Source organism: Halichoeres trimaculatus, unplaced genomic scaffold (genome assembly GCF_033239565.1).
Source record: "Halichoeres trimaculatus isolate MK-OKI-2021-1 unplaced genomic scaffold, fHalTri1.1 fHalTri1_scaffold_23, whole genome shotgun sequence".
Lineage (NCBI taxonomy): Eukaryota > Metazoa > Chordata > Actinopteri > Labriformes > Labridae > Halichoeres > Halichoeres trimaculatus.
Window position 1 is genome coordinate 547,501 of NW_027437201.1, and position 22,776 is coordinate 570,276.

Genomic DNA, 22,776 nt, shown 5'->3' on the forward strand with positions numbered 1-22,776 from the left:
AAAATGCACATCACATGAGTCAGAAATATTTCTGACTCATGTGATGTGCCCGGTACCGGGCCATGCATCAATTGGTACCAGGCCGTACAAGAAAATTAATAATTTCAGTTTTAGTTATTATCTGAGTGTGAATGATCTTTTATTTTGAAAAACTTTTTATTTTGAAAAACGAATGGATTCTCTCTGTCACTTTAGCGCCAAATTTTTACCTGAAGCTAGCAAAATGAAAATAGCTGTCTCTGGAAACTTTCTTTGCGAGGGGCAAAAATGAAGAGACAGGAGAAGAGCCTACGACTTCCAAGAAGAACGTTTTAAACAGACAATACCAGGAGTTGTCCTTGAAATATGGATTTATCGCAGTCGGTGATTCACATGTACCAAGCCCGCTCTGTGTTAGATGCGGCGACCGGCTCTCTAATGAGGGAATGAAGCCTTCAAAACTGTTGCGCCACTTGGAGACCAAAACACCCTGGATTAAAAGACAAGCCCCTGGAGTATTTTGAAAGAAAAAACAGGGACACGAAGGACAGAAGAATTTACTAAGGGCCATCACATCAGTAAATACAAATGCCCTGAGAGCATCCTACCTGGTGGCTAACCGTATTGTTAAAGCTAAAAAGCCATTCACTATTGGTGAAGAATTGATCTTGCCCTCCACAAAAGAAATTTGCCATGAACTCTAGGAGAGGCTGCTGTTAAGAAGATAGCACAGGTGCCTCTGTCGGCTAGCACAATGAGTTGGTGCATTGCGGAAATAGCCTAAGACATTGTGACACAGTTATTAGAGAGGATTAATAGATCACCGTGGTACGCCCTCCAGGTTGATTAATCAACAGATGTTGAAAACAAGGCAATACTACTTGTTTATGTGCTATATCGTTATCAAGAGGATGTGCATGAGGATATGTCATGTGCACAATTGTTGCCAACTAGTACCTCTGCCACAGAACTGTTCAAGTCAGTGGATGGTTATATATCAGAAAAACTGAATGGATTTTTTGTGTCGCCATGTGCACAGACGGGGCTGCTGCCATGACCGGATGGCTGCCTGGTTTAACTGCTGGGATTAAGGAGGTTGCACCTGAGTGTGAAGCTACGCATTGCATCATTCTTAGGGAAATGTTGGCAAGTCGGAAAATGTCACCGGAATTGAACAGCGTATTGAATGATGTTATTAAAGTTATTATCCACGTCAAAACACAAGCTCTTAACTCGGGCCTGTTTGGGCTGCTTTGTGAGGAGATGGACGCGCAGCACAGATGCCTTCTCTTAGACTCAGAAATAAGATGGTTATGGTTATCCTGAGGGAAATTGCTAACTAGAGTGTTTGAATTTCGGGAGCTGCTGCAAAGATTTCTCTCAGAAAAGAAGTCATCGCTGGCAGCACATTTCGGTGACAGGGAATGGGTCACAAAACTGGCTTACCTGTGCGACATATTCAACCTGCTCAAAGAACTCAATCTGTCACTTCATGGAAAAATGACAACTGTCTTCAAGTTGGCAGATAAAGAAGCTGCATTCAGCTCCCTGCCAGAGTGTGCTCGACAACCTGTCTTAGCTTTTAAAGGAGTTCGAACGCTACTTCCCAAACACAAGGGATCCAAGAACTGGCAAGGAATGGATTCATTTTCTAACAAACCAGGTGAATCTAGCCTGTCTATGCAAGAAGAAGATCAACAGCTGGAGATCACAAATGACGGCGATCTTAAAAGCATGTACGAGACAACAGCTGCGCAGGTTTTTTGGATTAAAATCATGGCAGAATACCCTGAGATGTCCACCACAGCACTGAAAACCCTGTTACCATTTCTGACATCCTATCTGTGTGACAACCAAAACAAAACAACGGAGTCGACTGGACATATACAATGTTAGAATATCTAGCTTGTGTATATGTGCTTTGCTTAAATATTATCAAAATGTGCTCATATGCGGTCATGAATTAACAAGTTTCTTTACAGATGGTTTTAAGCTCCTGAGAGACTACAGATCACCCAGATCTAAAAAGAAATAAAAGTCTTAATATCAAGAATTTAGCTTAGAGCTGTGACAAAAAAGAAATCTTGTGTGTGCTTTTGTCAGATAAATGATGTGCTTTCAGTTTTAACATGAGTGAGCGTGGTTTGCTCATGGTTTTTGTAATCCCCAGGTGACCAGACATAGGATTATCATGGGCCAAGTTCAGTATCTGCTCCCGATAGGCAGCAGGGACCTCAACTTGGAAGGTGGAGCTACAGCCAGAACTATCATCAGCAGCAGTCCACTTACGCATAAGCACCTCCCCTTCCATGAAAAACCCCACAGGGACAGATGACAACTCATCCTTTGTCTTCACAGCCTCCAAACACTTAACTAGGGACGGATCATTTATCTGTGATGACACTAGCTGTGGTCTACCCAGCTGTACAGGGTTCTCTGAAGTTACACCAGGATCACACAACCTCAACTCAGCAACTTGAGGAGCAGCAGCCAATTTAACTATGTTTTCTTCTCTGTCACTCTCGGCAGCAGCGCTAGCAACCAAACCCTGTTTAGCTGTATCGACGGGGTCAACCATGAATGTGTCAGCAAGGTTAACAGAATCAGCCTGTCGAGCCTGAGCACGAGTCACAACACAGGCAGGGTAGACAGAGGTCTCTGGGGTTGATTCGCTGTGGGCAGAAGGTTCAGTGACTACTGGGCTATCTGTCACAATTGGTACAGGATATACCTTTCTGCCAGCTGGGTCATTACCTAAAATAAGACTGACACCTTCAACTGGAATATGGGGACGCAACCCTACTTGAACAAGCCCTGTGACCAAACCACATTTCAGATATACTGTGTGGAGAGGAGCTCTGAGACAGGACATTTCACAACCTAGTATCAAAGCGTCACCACCAAGGAAAGTTTTCTTAGATAAAGGCAACACTCCTTGTAAAAGTATAGACTTAAAGGCACCAGTATCTCGCAGGATACGGATTGGAACGGCATTGTCAGACTCAGACAGAGCCACAGAGCCATCAATGATAAATGGTTCAAAACCTGATGAATCAGGCACATCAGAGCAGGGTTGCTCCTGCTCAGTGTTCACAAGAGGAAGCTGACAGGTTACAGAACTGATTAAAGCCACTGGGTTAGGCTCCTGTTTGTTCGACAAAATGGAACAGTCAGCAATCATGTGTCCTGGCTTTTTGCAGTAATAGCAAACCCTATCTGAGCTGTTGCTCTTCACGCAAGAGGTTTTGCTTCCAGGTGCAGAGTTGCTGTTAACTGCTTTTTTTATTAAGCGAGGACGCTGAGGAAGAGAATGTGACTTGATTCCAGCATGAAACTTGTCACTAAATGAAACTTTGTGGGCCAATACATACTCGTCAGCCAATAGGGCAGCATTAGTTACATTTTTCGCTCTTTGCTCACTTAAATGGACTGCAACAGCCTCTGGAACACAACTTTTGAACTCCAACGGTCAAACAAAATTTCCTTCTCTCGAGCAAACTCCACAAAGGTTTGCTTCTCACCTTTGGAGTAGCTGCGAAAACGCTGTCTATAAGCCTCTGGCACCAGCTCATAGGACTGCAAGATGGCAGCTTTAGCAGTTTCATAATCTGAGCTCTGCTCCAAAGTCAATGAGGAGTACACTTCTTGAGCTTTACCAGAAAGAACACACTGTAAGAGTAGAGTCCAGCTGTGCTTAGGCCACTCCAAGGTGGTCGCCACTCTCTCAAAATGTGAAAAGTACTTCTCAATATCTTTCTCACTGAAAGGAGGAACTAACTTTATATTCCCGCCTACGTCAAACTTGGACAGACTGGAAGGGGCTGGTTTACCTGCATCAGCCCTTAACTGTATCTCCCGAAGTTCTCTTTCATGAGCAAGGTGAATTTTCTCCCGCTCCAATTCATGCTGTCTTAACTGTTCCCTTTCCTTAGCCTCTATCTCTAGTTCAAGGCACTTAAGCTGCAGTTTCAATTCAAGTTCCTTCAACCTGGAAGCTTCAGCTGGAGTAGCTTGTGCTGCAGCCTCACACAGATCACTTTTCTCCTCCTGATCTTCCTCAGAATCAACATAAGTTGCCCCAAGGGACAGTTTGACTTTTTCACACAGAATGCCCTTTTCAATTAACCCATTAAGAATTTTTGAATGGAGTTCCTCTTTTTTTACATTACCTGAAATAACAAAATCATAATGTTCTGCTATTGAACGAAGGTCCTTCTTTGTGCAACCTAAAAGTTGCCTGGCATCAGGCTCTTTCACAATCCTGTCCAACTCAAATGCCATGATAGCAACACACAAAAGCACAAATGAAAGACAAACGTCCCCAAAACCACAAGGGTCGTCACAGAGACACCAACACGTGTACGCACAGCTGCAAAAGAGTATGGCTAAGGCACAGGTAGAACACAGCTACCACACAGAAGGGGTACCCAAGAGACAGCACACCAAACTGGGAGAAACGGCTCACAAATAAGACTAGAAACTACCTTTCATACTACAAACGCAGCACACAATACCACAAGTAACCCTAAGGAAACCTGCTTGGTATTAATACAGAGCTAGGGCAATCACTAACTCGGGAGAGATCTAACCAACACACAAAACGAGGCTTACACAAACACTAAACAGCCTCTAACAATTGAGCACCAGCACAAACTCAACCACTTCACATAAAGAATCGTCCACTAGAGAGTAGAGCAAGCAAGACCTTGAGTGCTGCATTAGAACAAAAGAGCAAGCCCACCTGGTACCTGCCTACTTAAACTAAACCTATCTATCTTCTGAGGCATGCCGGGCTCGAGGCAACTTTGAAGGCAAAACATCAAACCTTCAGTTGCTAACAAAAGGTCTGACATGCCCACCCCCAACAGAGACTAGGTCTCCACCCAGAGTTACCTCGAAAATAAAAAAAGAAAATAACAAATGAGTGGGCTGTTGGAAGGACGAAATAATTCAGCCCAGCTGGTCAACTCCCTGACTAACCAGGAGGAATCACAGAAGGGTAACGACGTCAAAGCACTCAAACGCTGAACTTGACATACTCAACATGTGGAAGAATCAAAACAGTACACTGCCTCAGTGCTCATGAATCAGACCTCCAACATTAACCCAGGGAACTAAAGGTTAAACAGGCTAGGGGTCAGGTAAAAAACAATCTCAACGGCTCCGATTTCCATCCCGGACGAGCCCCCATTATTATGTTACGGCTGGCTCAAACACCAAACATAATAATGGAGAAAACACAGGGGTTTAAGGTTTTAAGATTTTAGTTTATTGGCAGTTAAACCGAAAGTACCTGAAAACCAGGGGAAAAACACTGCTGAGCTGCTGCTGTGTAGGTGGAAGAAGAGAGAGTGATTAATTAAGAGGCCTTGCCTAAATACACTCAACCTGATCGTCTGCAGGTGCTGACAGACAGGTGACAGGTGAGAAAAACAAAAAAAAACACCAGTGGGCGTAGTTGAACAAAAACATTGATGTAACAGCACGGCACGGTGTGTATGGCCAGTGTGTCGCGGGGCGTTCAAGCTCCTCCTCTCCTCCGCTTGCCATGTCTGCACACCTCCATTCTACTATCGTCAATAGATGTGTGCGGACGAGCACACAGCTTTTTTCAGAAATCAATCCGCGGGTCACGTGTGTGCCAAACCGATTACGTCGATCTGAACGGATCACGGATCAATGATGGTCCATTGCACCACTAATTTCAAGTTATGGTGGGTTAAATTTTTCATGCACTTTATATTAGATTTTGTGGTGTATGTTTATGTTATTTTGAAGGCATGTTTTAACGTTACCAAAGCAATAAGCGTCAGAGAGCGTTAAGACACTGGCAACTTCATACCCCTCGGGCCGCGTTACAATTGTAAAGTGTTGACTGGTCCGCCGTGATTAAAAGGCTGTGGACCACTGGATTAAAGCACAGCTGGCTCTACAGAAAAAAAGAACTTGTTGCCAAAAAATGAATGTGAACTAGTTCAACTTTTTGACCATGAACTAAGTTCAAAACTTTCAAAAATGAATTATGAATGTGAACTAGTTCATTTTAATTGGCGTGAACTGAACTTTGAGCTAGCTCACTTTTTGTGTGAGCTGGCACAGCACTATGTATTCGTATCGAAACCAGAAAAGTTGGATCTTTGCATCCCTAGTACAAACATTTATTGTAACACAGTCAACATGCATCTAAAATCTCAGATCTAAGCACTCTGATATAAGCAGTTTCTGTTACCCATTGGTTGATAATAAATGGGTCAGTTTTTCCTCATACCTACTGTTTCTGACTACTGTTCTTTGTTTGAATAATATCACTTAATCAAGCCTTTTCTAACATGACAGACATACTACAAAATAAGTAATAAAAGTATGCATGTTTAATGCTGATATCGTATCGGATTAATATCGGTATCGGCCAATACTCAATGCTGCAGAATCGGTATCGTATCAGAAGTGAAAATGTAATATCGGGACATCCCTATCTGAAAGGGCAAGAAATATCAGAAGACAGGCATCTGAAGCCACCACATGTGACCAACTTAGAAACTTTTTCACCAAAATGAGCTGCACAATGAAAAAGAAACTGCAGGTGGAGAGGATGAAATGGGTAAGGCAAGATGTAAAGCTGCGTTTCCACCAAGCAGTACGGGTTTGGGACAGTTAAGTCTCATCCCGTTTGCGTTTCCACAGCAAACTGTGCCCTCTCGTGGTGGGCGGCGTGTAAGCCGGATGCCGGAAGCCACAGCTGGTAAACAATAGCGCGACGCCGTAGCAGCTTACCCCGCGATTAAATCCAACAAAGAAGAAAACGCGACACAGTAAACAAAGAGCACGGATGGAAGACATGCAGCATTTCATCCTCTCTGTGATTTTCATGAAACTCTCTGTTACAAAGTGCAGTCAAGCTTTGTTTCAGAGAAGTCTGTGTGCCCCCAGGAGAAATGCAGCCGCTGTTGGGGTGAGTGACGATTCGTTTGACCATTCAACCGTCTGCAGTGTGTTGCTCCACCTCCCGAGAGCGGATCGGTTCTGTCTGGCACCCATACGAAAGGGTCCCAAAAAAGTGGGACGGCTCGTCTCGGTTTTTAGGGATCCGTCCCGGGATGAGTCTGTGGAAACGCCGCTAAAAGCGCACCGTACCGAGACGAACCGACCCGGACTGCTTGGTGGAAACGCGGCTCAAGAGACACCACAACGCTTCTTGCAAACCACCGTCCAAGTTTATGAATTGTTATAACACAATGCTAAATTATCTGAGAATAATATTAAAACTTCCGTCCTGATGCTGCAAGGATGACGTCGATTTGTAATACAAAACTTTATTAAACTGGTCGGCCGGGACCAGGCCATTCAACAAGTTGGAGAAAAAGAGAAAAAATGAAATGTAAAGCTCATAACAGCCTAACCTGCAGTGTCTCCTTCCTCTCTAAGCTCTCACACACACTCATCGACTCAATCCCAAACCACCCCCTACACACTACCCCTTCACTACCGAGTGTCACTCCAACTGAAGTCACACTTCTGGCTGTGGAGGGCACTTTAATCAAAGGGGGAGGGTACAAACATGACCGGCAGGAATGGGAGGCCCTCTTCGCTTCACCGGAAAAACGGAAAACCTTGTCACCATGGCAACAGAAAGACACTTCCCGTGTAAGACTGTTACACTGTGGCACAGATTGCGAGTAGCTAGGCTCACTACACAGGACTGATAACAGCTGTATGTTTCCAAAAAGACGCTTAGATTGACACAGAGATAACAGTGACACACATGGATTTCATTGAGGTAGGGCAGATCTGCTCCTGCCTCTTGTTCGTGAATTAATGAGAATCATTCGCAGTTTGGAGCCGCACCAGCTGTCTCGTGTTTTTTCTTCTTTGCAATCATTAAAACAGAAGCTGTGACAATGACAGGAGCTATATTATACTTATAGTGATCCCACATGTCTTTCAGTGCTACCACCATCTGAACAGGTAAACCGCTCGTCTGTGGCCCCTCAGCAGCAGCAGCAGTTACACAGAAGGACAACTAAGGCCAGTGTGCTGAAATGTAAAGTTTGCAGGACGTTCACACAACAGTTAGGTTGTTTACATTGTATCTGGCTAAAATCTGCTGATATTTGGTTGACTTAATCTAGAAAAAGCATAAAAGACTTAGAATAAGACTAAAACTCTTGTGGTAAAAGGTCGACTAAAACCAGACTAAGACTAAAAGGTTTAGAGGACTAAAATATGACTAAAACCCAATATTGTGTAATTCCAAAGACTAAGACTAAATCTGAATTTGCTGTCACATTTAACACTGGTGTGGGTATGGTCTTCCCTGCAAGATAAAAACACTGTCAGGCTGCATCTGCCCTCCTCCCACGCGCACACAGGAAAAAAACGACAGAATCACAATATCTCTTCCACACACACACATACCGTTTCTCTGTTTCATTCTCACAAATGCATGCAAACACACACTCTTACGTTCACACACACACACACCCACCCATACACACAGGCTAACACACACAGGCTAACACACACACACAGGCTAACACTCACACAAGCTACAAGCACAGATGATTGAATAGTCAAGGGTTGGATACACAAAAAGCAGAGTTACACAACAGATTATTTAACTAAAGCCAAACACACATACACCACTGTCAGGTGGGACACGCACACTCTCACACATACACACACACACACACACACACACACACACACACACACACACACACACACACACACACACACACACACACACACTGACTGTAGCTTGTCATTTCACATCAACAGACTCCAAAGAAAGTTTGCAATGATGATTTATGGAGAGAGAGAGGGGGGTCTACACACAAGGTGTTCAATTAGACATGTGACAACATGTGTGTGTGATGTGGTGTATCTCTGGCCCGGTTTAATAGAGCAACTGACCTCTCCTGCCTGCCGTGTGTGTGTGTTGTGTGTGTGTGTGTGTGTGTGTGTGTGTGTGTGTGTGTGTGTGTGTGTGTGTGTGTGTGTGTGTGTGTGTGTGTGTGTGTGTATGCCATCCAAATCTGCAGCAGGATTTGGGAGAAACAGCAAACGCTTTAAGAGTGAGAGAGTGAGAGAAAATGAGAGAGAGGTTTGAGGTCTGGCTCAGAGAAATGATGATGACATGAAGGCTTAATGATGATGTAACAGTGATGTAGTGATGATGTTCATACAGCCAAGGTCCTGTCAGCTGATGCTAAGCTAAAAGTTAAGTGCAAGATAGACAGGAGAGGCAGCTACTTAAGTGGGACTGTGACTTTAACCTTCTTTGGTGGGACTATGGGCTGCACAGTGGCACAACGGTATGCGCTGCAGCCTCACCGCAAGACAGTCACCAGTTCGATTCCCAGCTTGGCCGGTGGGCCTTTCTGTGTGGAGTTGGCGTGGGTTCTCTCTGGGTACTCTGGCTTCCTCCCACAGTCCTACTCATCCCTTTAACCACACCTTGTATCTTGTTCTTGCGACAGAGTTCAGCTCCGTGGTACAGTGCTCAAACTCGTGAACACAAACAAAAATCAGGGAAATTAGAAAGACCATGTCGCTCAAACAAATAAGTCATGCTCACGATGGAAAAATAGTCTGAATTAATATAGAAAGGCTTTGCAGCTTGCGTGTGCTAGTTATTACTCGTCTCTAGTGGAAGAGAATAAAAACAACCCTGGGCTCCACTGAATAAAAATAAACCTGGGCTCTACTGAGCCATGCATACCTCCATCACTTAGCAGTGAAGAATTTATGAGCTTTTGCAACGATAAGATATCGAGGATTATAAATAAAATTAGTAGTGTTAACTTCCTGCATCAGGTCATCACCCTGCATCCTTCACCAGGTAATCACCCTGCATCCTGATCAAGTTAAAACCCTGCATGCTAACCATGTCAACACCCTGAATCCTTCATTAGGTCAACAACCGGAGTCTTTTAACAATTCAACATCCAGCATCTTTCATTAGGTCAAGACCTGCAGCCTTCATCAGATCAACACCCTGCATTGGTTTAACACCCTGCATTGGTTTAACACCCTGCATTGGTTTAACACCCCGCATTGAGTAATACCCTGCATTGGTTTAACACCCTGCATTGAGTAATACCCTGCATTGGTTTAACACCCTGCATTGAGTAATACCCTGCATTGGTTGAACACCCTGCATTGAGTAATACCCTGCATTGGTTTAACACCCTGCATTGAGTAATACCCTGCATAATGTTAGACAGACAGTCCCAGATATTCACAGCCAGACAGAGACACAGACGGTCACAGCTAATCACAGACAGACACAGAGAATCCCAGATAGTCACAGCCAGACACAGTCACTGACACCGGCATTTACAGAAAGCCACAGACAGAAACAAGCTCCTGGTAAAACTTGATGAGTGTAATTACAGCAGAGGAGCTCCCAGTGAGGATCTGATCTGCGGGAGGAATGAAGCAGAGGACCAGGCTAGCAAAGCCAAACACACATAAGCAGCTGCTTACCAAAGGGGGGGGGGGGGGGGGTATCAAAACACTGTATCTGGTTTCTGATAAATAATTGTTTTATGTAATCTTACACTCACCCCTGTTACATCATGTTATAGAAATAGCCTCATCCCGTGTGTGCATGTGAAAGAGAGAGAGAGAAAGAGGAGGACAGAGAGAAGAGAAGCTAGGAGGAGGACTCCATTATTATCTCCGTTATCATCATCTAACACTCCTCTCTGCCTCTCACTGGCTCTCAGCTCACACAGGTGGGAGTACTAGCTATCACCCTAACACACTTGAGGACCCTCAATCTCTCTCTCTCTCTCTCTCTCTCTCTCTCTCACACACACACACACACTCACACACACACACACACACACACACACACACACACACACACACACACACACACACACAGCTACTTTCTTACCTGATCTTCATTCTACACCTGAACCACTAACTTCACCTGATCTACCTACTACATCTAAACTTATTGACTTCACCTAACTTACTTACTACACTTTAAAAACTAACTTACTAACTTCACCTGAACCTACTTAACTTGATCTACCTACTGCACCTGAACTACTTACTTCACCTGTTCTACATACTGCACTTGAACATCTAGCATCACCTGAACTACTTACTTCACCTGACCTGAAAACTACAGCTTCACTGACAACTACACCTGAACCACAAACTTAAACTCATAATTAACTGACCCTCAACCACTTACTACACCTTAACCACAAACTACAACCAAACTTACCCTTAACCACATACTAAACCTGAACCACTATCTACACCTGAGCTACTAAGTACACCTGAACCACCAAGTGCACCTGATCTACCAACTACACCTGAGCTGATAACTTTACCTAAACTGCTAACTAACCATTAACCACTGACTTTATGTAAATTGCAATCTAGCCCATAACCACTTACTGCACCTGAACCAGCTACTACACCTGAACTACTACCTACAACTAAACTACTCACTACACCTGACCTGATAATTACAGTTGAACTGATAACTACACCTAAACCTCTTACTACTCCTGACCTGATAAGTACAGCTGAAATACTAATTACACCTGACCTGCTAACTGCAGTAGGCGCTGTCATTTCTGCAGGGCTGCTCTTTAAACACAGGGAGTGATTCTATCTTTAGAGTGTAGTTTTTTGAAGTTTTGGTATCTTTCTGAGGACTCAGCGCCCCAGGGACCGGTCTTCTGCAGCATAACCCTCATCGTGTTCTTGCTTTTTTTATACACCGTGATGGATGAGCTCTGCACACTGCTCATTACTCACACTGAGCATGCTCAGTTCTCCCCCTGAGACTCACCTGCTGCCACTGCTTAGGTCACTGAGTGAACTTTATCCTACTTTACCTGTTTCACAAACAGGACAGCACGCACAGGTAAGTTAGAAGGAGCACAAGCAGAGGGCAGCAGGGGGAGAATGGGAGGCAGGCTCACTTTAGAGGACGTTTCAGTCAGCTGACCGTGAGAGGAAAGTGTGTCAGGTGTGAGCTCAGGTAGGGCAGACAGGTAACTCTGAGTGAGACAGATGGAGGAAGAGAACAGCAAAGAGAACCACATTCCTCATTTCCTCTCCTCCTCTCCTTCTCTGCTCCTTTCCTCATCCTCCTCCCTGTCTCTCCTCTTTTTCTCTCTCCTCTCCCCTCTCCTCCTCCTCTCTGGAACATTCTTCTGTGATCAGTCAGATTACATAAGAGCACTGCAGTGAGGATCGGAGTAAACCATCTCTCTTTCTCTGTTTTACACCTCTACAACCACACGCTCACACACACAAACAGGCGCACACATACACACACACACAAACACAGTGGGTCAGACTGAGGTTGTTGGACAGGCTGTGGAGTGATGAAGCTGTTTAGCTCATTGTCGAAATGTATGCAGAGACACTTGGTTTAAATGAAAAAATGGATATTCAGGATGAGAACATTTTGGTGTCAGCAGCTGTGTCCCCCCTCTCTCCCTCTCTCTCGGTGTCTCCATCGCCTCCTCCTCTTACAATGTGGTAAACACACAGTGTGTATGAGACATGGACATAGTCTGCTTCTGTTTTCAAAGTGAGTTGAACTAGACGACCACCAGTCAAACAAACCTTAGGTCAAGAGGCTAGGCATACACACCTATTCAGGCCAGCAGCCTGAAAAGGTGTGTATGCAGTTTTTGGTGATTCTGGAGCCAACCTGTGGACACTTGATAAAATACAGTTTTAAACACCTCAGCAGAGGCCTAAGGGAGGTGCAGAGAAGGCCCAAAGAAGTTCCAGAGGAGGCCTAGAGGAAACCCAGCGGAGACCCAAGGGAGGCCCAGAGTAGGCCCAGAGAAGGCCCAAAGAGTGTCCAGAGGGGGCCCAAAGGAAGCCTACAGGAGTCCCAGAGAAAGCTTGGAGGAGGCTCTGAGGAGGCCCAGATGAAGCCCTGTGAGGGCCCAGAGGGAGCTCTGAGGAGGCCAAAAACCAGCAGGAGGAGACAGCACAACAACCACCACAACCAACTGGTGGATGATGGATGACCTCTACCTGCAGGGCTGCTCCTGTCAGAGGCCAGACTGAGAACTTTACACACCTTACCCCCCTGCTGGTCCTCCACACACACAACCTGACCACAGCATCACACCACAAGTCCTCCTGTACACAATACATTGCGGGTTGTTGTATATGAGATGTATAAAATGACTATCTCGCAACCATTGAGTACAAATGATCACATTAATGTTTCACACATTGGAACGTAAATCTCTTCAGAGTATCGCTTGTCTCGGCTGCTCTGCTGGTGCTCCTCTCACAGAGAGCACTGCAATTCCTCCACCCACCAAGAAAAACTCTCCTGCACATGCATGTTTTTGTATTAGGAGAGGAGAGAAAAAAAGTTTCTAGCATTTCTCAAAGTGTAGTTTCTTATTTGCTGCCTGTATGATCCCTGCCTGATTCTCTCCCAGCTCTCTACAACGAGAAAAAAAACACCACATATTCTTTACTTTCACTTTCACTTTTCTACACACTCTGCCCTTCCCCTCTTCCTTTACTGCTGTTCAGTCATGGCACTCAGCTGTGCACCATGGCAGAGAGGAGTTAGGTATTATTTACAGCTGAAAACCAAAATGGTGTAAGCTGCTGTTTTCAGAAAACAAATAAGGCTCTGTTTCAAAACCACAAGTTTGTACAAACATGTAATAACACACCATAAAGAGAACTCCAAGCTACAAGGCAAACAGATGGAGGAGGTGATTCTAACACCAAATAACCAGACCCCAGGTTTACAGACAGAAGTCACTAGCAAGATGAGCATGCATGACCAACAATATCAGGTAGCTGATTTATGGAAATGAAAGTAACATTAAGTCATTTCCAACTTTAGTTCATGTTACTTTCAAGTAAAATAATATAATATAATATAATATAATATAATATAATATAATATAATATAATATAATATAATATAATATAATATAATATAATATAATATAATATAATATAATATAATATAATATAATATAATCAGCTAATTGAATTGATCTGAATGAATTATTTTACTGGAAATAAAAATATGTAACAACAAAAACTTTAGTTTGAAATAAAAGGTTTGCTTAACTTAACCTTATAGTGATATCCCCTTTTTGCATTCACATTTTATAAATTCAACTGAAGGGTCAGCTTGAATCATTGTACTGGTGTCGTTAGATGCATCAAAGGGCTGAATTAAACATTCATGTAGTGATTTTGGGTGGAAATCAGAATATCAAGATAAATATGTATCATGACATGGCCAAACAATATCGCGATATTGTTTATTGGCCATATTGTGCAGCCCTACTTTGAACCCATTAAAGGTCACCATCAAAGCAAGCTGCACTTTAAAGAGAAACACACACACACTCTCTCAACCACCACACACACACACACACACACACACACACACACACACACACACACACACACACACACACACACACACACACACACACACAGCCCTCTCCCTCAACTCCTGACCCTTTGGTCATCCCTTTACCTGAGCTGCCCCTCTCTTTGTCTGGGTGTGTGTTGTCAGGAAGGTTCAGGTCCTTTAGTAACTGTGGTCTGAACATTTATTCCAAACATGAATACAGAAGCAGCTTTCTGGGTCTGAACCATCAACATCAACCTCCTGCTGAGAGGTTTCAGCTTCATACACATACTTTAGTTCAAGCGTAGAGCAGTGTGTCTGTGTGTGTGTGTGTGCGTTTGTGTGTGTGTGTGTGTGTGTGTGTGTGTGTGTGTGGTGGTTGAGAGAGAGAGTGTGGTCTAATATGTGGCGTTAGTACTATCAGAGTGTTGAAGGAGTAATAATGTCTCTGATTTCAGTCTGATCAAAACATCATCAACCTTTAAGTTTGACCTTTGGCCTTACCAAATTTTTACATTTCAAAGAAGAGAAGAGAAAGAGCTCCAACACACACCCACACACATTCACACACACCAAATCACACACACACACACACACACACACACACACACACACACACACACACACACACACACACACACACACACACACACACACACACACAAAGACGCACAAACAAACACACACACACACACACGTTGATGGATGCTCTGGGTGTTGAGTGCTCAGAGAGGACAACCTTCATAAGAGCATAGAAAGTTATTAAACTTTCATGAAGGGGGTGCGGGGGATAGCACTCACCTAATGGAATGGTATTGCTTTTTCCACCATCACTCCCCCTAATGGGACTCCCTCTTACCTGCGATTTTAAAGGAACATTTTACTTAAAGTGAGACTATAGTGGACACTCAGGAAACTGCATTTTTTTTTACATGGAGCTCTATTGGGACTGACTCACTGCTGGACACAGGGTCTAGTGGACACTCAGGGAACTGCAGTCTATTTTAACATTGAGCTCTATAGGGACTCTCACTGCTGGACACAAAGTCTAGTCGACACTCAGGGAACTGCAGTTTATTTCAACATGGAGTTCTGTGGGGACTGACTCACTGTTGGACACAACCTTAAAAGGACACTTAGGGAACTGCAGTGTATTTTAGCATGGGGTTCTATGAGGATTGACTTACTGCTGGACACAACCTTAAGTGGACACTCAGGGAACTGCAGCTTGTTTCAACATGGAGTTCTACAGGGACTGACTCACTGCTGGACACAACCTTAAGTGGACACTCAGGGAACTGCAGCTTGTTTCAACATGGAGTTCTACAGGGACTGACTCACTGCTGGACACAACCTTAAGTGGACACTCAGGGAACTGCAGCTTGTTTCAACATGGAGTTCCACAGGGACTGACTGAGGGACTTAACATGGATCTTTCGGGGACTGACTCACTGCTGGACACAGAGTCTAGTGGACACTCAGACACTCACTGCAATTCATTGGGCTACAGGGTGGGCTTAAAGTGTCAGGCCTGTGTTTTTTTGTGTGGAGTTTGTCCTCCTTGTTGACACACTCTGAGCCGTGTGATGGTTGTTTTTCGTTATAGTTCACTCTGAATGTCTCATCTTACTCCTCCTTGCTCTGTTCTTATTCAACCAGCACAGATCCTTTTCCTTGAGCCTCTGGGGTATAACTCTGTTAACTGTGTACAGTAAGTGTGTGTTGTTGTGTGTATCGTTGTGTCAATGTGTGTGCTGGGTCAGCAGTGTGTGTACTAAAGTGCCATGCTGGAGTCCTTACATGGAGCTCTCTGATGAACCAGGACACTGTTGCAGTGGCAGAATGAGCACACAGAGTTTTATGGTCTCACAAACATCTCTGCAAAGTCCCCTCCTGACATATCAGCACACAGCCACAGTTTGCACACACACACACACACACACACACACACACACACACACACACACACACACACACACACACACACACACACACACACACTAAATGAGATTACTCTCTGCAGTAACCTGATTCCTGAAAGCAGCAGGGGCTCAGCTCCTCTTGTCTCTTTAAAATCTGTTTCATTTTCTATGTCCATCCTGAGAAGGACAAACCATCAGGATAACCAGAAGGACCACACAGACACACAGACATTGTGACATTTACAGTGCATCGACTTATGACCCTTCCTGCTGTGTACAAAACAATGATGGCCAAGAGTGAAAGTAGCATGGCAGCATCAACTCCGTCTTCACACAAGGATTTAGGGGCTAAAAGAGGAGCTACCTCAGTGATGTGGAGGCGGTTTGGCTGACCAAAGATCAGACAGGAAGCATAACACATTGAATGCAAAATGTGCAGAACTATTACTGTAAAGGGTGGCAACATCACAAACATGTTCCACCACCCAAAACTGAAGCACATGGCCAAATGCAACCAGGCTGTGAAGACACATGAGCAAGACACAAAAGCGACATTATTGGTGGAAATGTGTGCCTCCATGACGGTCTTGTGGTCAAGCCGAACGTCTGAACCCAGTATCAGCATTACCCCTAACTCATACATACAGCCTCAGCGCCGCGCAGTGCAGTTCTGTGGATTTTGGGCGCGTTCCAATTCACACCCGATGCGTCTCTCGAGTGCAGCGTAGCGCAGTGTAGGGCAGCATCCTAGCATCTGGATACCCGAGATCACAAGATCACAGGACAACCACGTTTCTGCAGGAATCCCACACGACAACGTACTTTCATGGTAATTCATGAGTATGTCAAACACATCTGGCCCTCCCAAAACTTCAGCACCTTCAGTCCATGCCTTCTCCTGTCTGTTGGTGTCCTTATAGAAAGGATGTATTGTGTCATATAGAATTATGAAGTTCACTGCCTGCTAGATTAACTTTTCCTTGTCCGCCTCCTATTGGAAAATTGCATTGAGAGCAGGCTATTTAAACAGCTCTAGCCCAACCTCCTTCCTGCTTCCTCTGATAGCATTTTGCAACCCACCTCCTCCTGTCAATGTATTTATGTCAATTGCTCTGCTCTGTCGGGGTTTTTATTTTTGTTGCTGTGCTCCCTGCTTATGCCGTTCATGAAGGCTCATGATGGGCAGGAAGGTGTGCTCTTTCTGCCTCAGGCTTTCCATGCAAGCGCGTGGAAGAGCAGGGAGTCCCAGAACAGAACCATACCGCCAAAGAAAACTGTGCAAGTTAATAAAGATTATTTTGACAAAGTGGTCCTCCTGACTGACATATGTTTACATTTCAAGCTTGTGTAGTAGTAAATGATTGGGAAAGTGGCATCCAGTGCAGTGCCATCACAGAGCCATCACTGAGCCATCACAGAGCCACATCAGAGCCATCACAGAGCCACATCAGAGCCACATCAGAGCCATCACAGAGCCATCACAGAGACACATCAGAGCCATCACAGGGCCACATCAGAGCCATCACAGAGCCACATCAGAGCCATCACAGAGCCATCACAGAGCCATCACAGAGCCATCACAGAGACACATCAGAGCCATCACAGAGCCACATCAGAGCCATCACAGAGCCAACACAGAGCCATCACAGAGACACATCAGAGCCATCACAGGGCCACATCAGAGCCAAAACACAGCCTCATTACTGAAACTAAGAATGATAAAGATGAGGAAAATTATCTGGTACAAACCAGATAATCTTCATTATTTACTACAAAGTAAATATTTGTTGGGTTTCTTTATTATTCGCCTTTAACAGATTATCTGAGATTTATCTGACCTATGATCAGAAACAACTGGGTTACTTTCTTTTTCTCAACAATCCTACGAATTTCTGTTTCTGCAGTGAATTAAGGTTTCACACGCACACACACATGCACGCACACACACACACACACACACACACACACACACACACACACACACACACACACACACGCATTTGAGGTCTTTGCACACCGAGTCCAATTTTTTATTCATTTTTTTCGATTTGTAATCCGAAAAAAACATCAGGCACAGACATTTTGCACACTGTCTTTGAGGTGCTTAATTTGTATTATTTGAGAAAATCCCCAATAGGAGAAAAATGGAATTATCAAGCAGTGGTCAAGCAGTTGATCCTGAGCAGGAACTGTCAGTTTGTTTGAAGTATGCGCCATAGGCTGTATAAAACATGGGCGTAACCTCAGTGACGTCACCCGTCTGTTCCAGAAACCTTGAAAAGAAGGCAATCTGTGGACGCAGCCACATTTGCTATGACGCCGGCTGTGAGTTTTTCTTCAAGCAGCTACAGGGCGCCCACCGGTCACGTGACCTGAGCTGTGCTTCTGATTGGAAAATTAAATGATCCTTATAACTTCTAATCCTCAGAGATAGAAAAAAAATCACTCACCGTACAATGTGTACTAGGGCTGGACAATTAATCGGATTTTAATCGTGATTTCAATTTTGCCATCTGACAATCATAAAAACAATATAATCGAAGAAAAACAAATAAAATACCACACAGTGTAGATGTATGCAAGTTCCTGTGCTTCATAGCTCTTCTGTGTTTCATGTGCAGCCACAGCGAGTGTGTGTGACTTATGTGTATCAATAATACTGTATGTGCCACTTGCTGGTTCTTAAAAGTTGTGTTTAAATCAGTACTGAAGTTTTTGAATAAATGAATAATTGTGTATATTAATTGTGATTTCAATATCACTTAAAATAATCAAGATTCTTAATTTTACCATAATCACCCAGCCCCGCTAGTTAAATCAGCGTTTTAGACCCTAGTCATTTTTTGAACCAGGCTGTAAATATGTTTTTAATGCTGTAAAAGTAGTTTTATGGCTGGGTGTTCATGTGACTTCCAGTCTTTCTGCAGCCAGCTTCAAGAGGATTCTCAATGAACAGCAACTTTTAGCACTTCAGCATAGGCTTCATTTTTACTAACTGGATGTTGCCCCTTGGTATGCGCTGGGGCTCGCACACACACACACAGGTGCAGGCACACAGACATACCGTCACACACATGTACACAAGTCTATATCATTTAAACATCGACAAAAATGGAATCATCAAGCAATTGATATGAGCAGCAGCTGTTAGTGCACACACACAGGCACACAGACACACTGTTGCACACAGACACACTGTTGCACACAGACACACTGTTGCACACACACACACACACACACACACACACACACACACACACACACACACACACACACACACACGTCTTTATTCATCATCAAAACATCGCCCAAAATGTGTAGAGAAAATATGTCAGAAAATGTGAAAATGTGATGTTGCAAGTAGCCTACGGCGTCTCTGAATGGTCAAACTACCCAGAAAATGAGCTGGGCAGATGCAAAAAATTGCAAAAAAAATCAATCGTGTTCCGAAAAAAAAATAATGAAGGACGAAACTTTTGGATCAAGTGTGCAAGCATGATTGACATAACACGGTATCAAATTTATTTGTTCACATGTTTTGGACGAAAAAAACAGACTCAGTGTGCAAAGGCCTTTGAGGCTGTGTTACGTTTTCTGCATGAGTGTGACATGCGTAATATAGATGCACGAGATCGGCGCAAGAGAACACATGGGGCTTTTAAGCTTTTTAACACCCTGCTAGGCGTCCGTTGATGTCCATTCTCAAACTGCAGGGGGCAGTGTATCACAAAAGTACATCTACCAGAATAAATGAGAGTCTAAAGCCGCGTTTCCACCAAGCAGACCAGTTTGGTTCGTCTCGGTATGGCGCGCTTATTGCAGCGTTTCCACTGACTCATCCCGGGACAGATCCCTGAAAACCGAGACGAGTAGACCTACTTTTTTGGGACCCTTTCGTATGGGTGCCAGACTGAACCGATCCTCTCTAAGAAGGTGGAGCAACACACTGCAGACCATTGATTGGTCAAAATAATCGTCACTTACCCTGACAGGGGCTGCATTTCTCCTGGCGGCACACAGTCTTCTCTGAAACAAAGCTTGATTGCGCTTTGTAACAGAGAGCTATGTGCCAATCACAGAGAGGAGGACATGCTGCATGTCTTTCATCTATGCTCTTTGTTTAATGTGTCACCTTTTTCTTCTTTGTTGGATTTAATAGTGGGGTAAGCTGCTACGGCGTCATGCTATTGTTTAACAGCCGCGGCTTCCGGCATCCGGCTTGCACACCGCCCACCACGAGAGGGCACAGTTTGCTGTGGAAACGCAAACGGGAACAGGCTTAACTGTACCAAACCGTCCCAAACTGTACTGAACCGACCCGCCTGCGCGGACCCCGAGACGCGTCAAGCATAAATCAGCCTTCAGACAGCATGTGTGTAGCCTGATAGATCAGAGCTTGGTCAGATTGAGTCATTTATTAGCTGATGAACCGGCTGATCTCTCTGCCCAATGCTCACAAGATGAACCTGCAGGGTGGAACCAGTCTGTTACCCATAATACAACAGTAAACTGACTGTCCTCACCTCACACTGTGAAATACCAAAATGCAGATACTAATGAATCCTCAAAACCTTCACACAGTTTGAGACCTGATTCTTCAGCCTCATCTGAGTGAAGTGCAGTCTGGACCTGGACCTTGTTAGTCAATAAACTTGGATGAAATGAGTCCCTGACCCTGTCTGTGGTTTGAATCATTAAAAGACAAACTTTTGGTTGTGGTCAGGATCAAGCCTTCATATCTGAGGCTGTGTCCATCTGACTCTCTAAGAGTGATTAAGAGTGATCAACACTGGCAACACAGTTTGTGTGTGTGTGTGTGTGTGTGTGTGTGTGTGTGTGTGTGTGTGTGTGTGTGTGTGTGTGTGTGTGTGTGTGTGTATGTGTGTATGTGTGTGTGTGCGTGCACGCACAGAGATGATCATAATCATCAGAGCTACAGAACGAAACAAGAAGCTGCATCCTTCTATCTCTGAGAGAACCGCTTTAGAGAACACACATTACACAGATTCATCTATCCAAAGACACACGCGCGCTAAAGCACACGCACACACCGGCACGTTTAACATGTTTAAGTCTTAACATCCCTGCAAAGCTCTGTACCAACCTGCTGCTCTGTCACACACAACCACATACCAAGCACACGATCTCGCACGCGCGCGCATCAATATAGATATTTTATCAGTGTCTGCTTTACTTAAACAAAACACAGTCCTTTATTGTGAAATTCTCCACGCGTGACTTTGAGCCCACAGCTCCTCCTCTCATGTTCAAACAGCTCTCACTTCATTACTCACACGCGCGCGCGTGCGTGCGCGCGCACAGCACCGTCTCAGAGCTAAAGTGCAGCAGATGCAGAATTCGCAGACACCGAGCACCGCACTGCGCCCGCAATAAAATGCGCGCACGCCGAACACACACGTGCATGCGACTGGACTCTGCTCCGTCACCCTGACAGCACGTCCTCCATCCTCTGCAGGATGCGGACAGTGAGGAGGAGCTGTCAGCCTTAATGCGGTAAACTCCCTGCCTGCCCACACACGGACACGGAGCAGAAAGCCGCAGTGCCCCGCAGCCCCCGCACACACACACACACACACACACACACACACACACACACACACACACACACACACACACACACACACACAAACACACACACACACACACACACACACACACACACACACACAGCTGAAGGAGACTTACAGTCCGCAGGAACTGGATCTCGTCCTCTCCTTCTCCTCCGTCAGACATGTCGGCAGTCTCTCGGAGGCTCGCGCTGTGTCTGTGTGTGCACAGAGCGGGCGGCGTGTGTGTATGTGTGTCTCAGCAGCAAACAGACGCGCAGTGGACCTCCTCTCCCATTGGATGGTGCTCGATCACCGAGGGAGGAGCTGCACAGGTGTGTGTGTGTGTGTGTGTGTGTGTGTGTGTGTGTGTGTGTGTGTGTGTGTGTGTGAGAGAGAGAGAGAGAGAGAGAGAGAGGGAGAAAGGCGGAATGTTTTGGAAGCTCAAATCATGGAGTGGAAGACGTTATATCGAAGAACTCCTCTGCTGATATATTTATATTGGTGAGACTGGGTACCGAGTTGTAACACCGCTAATTCTACCAATCAGGGATAAGATAGGAGTTACAGTATGTGATCATTTCAATATTTACCCACTTCCACCCTGATCCCCCAATGTTGATTTTCAGGACTGGAAACAGGTGCATGCAGATTCTGCAGAGATAAAAACTGATACATCTGAAAAATGTTACATAACGCCTAGGCAGTGGAAAAGAAAGACTGACCGAGGTGTGCCTGCAGATGTTTTTTATAAAGCATCTGATGAAGTCACAAAGAACGACAAGTCAGTTAGATCAGTCACGCAGGCACATGGGATCTGCCATGTTTTTTGAGGTGCAGGAGAAAATGTTGCACCTAAAAAAATAAAAACAAACTACCACTCCAGGGTTACCAACAACCATTTTTGACTTTGATTAAA

General features: G+C 44.6%; 1 protein-coding gene across 22 annotated transcripts in view; it reads right to left on the minus strand.

The window, feature by feature from the left end:
- ryr2a (ryanodine receptor 2a (cardiac)) overlaps positions 1-22,112 on the minus strand; it is a 224,953-nt gene extending 202,841 nt beyond the window's left edge. For all 22 annotated transcript variants that reach the window (XM_074664020.1, XM_074664015.1, XM_074664009.1 and 19 more), the window contains exon 1: positions 21,997-22,112. In XM_074664020.1, the coding sequence (XP_074520121.1) occupies positions 21,997-22,044 (48 nt within the window). In that variant the 5' untranslated portion in view covers positions 22,045-22,112. The remainder of the gene's footprint in view (positions 1-21,996) is intronic.
- Positions 22,113-22,776: the final 664 nt, after the last annotated feature.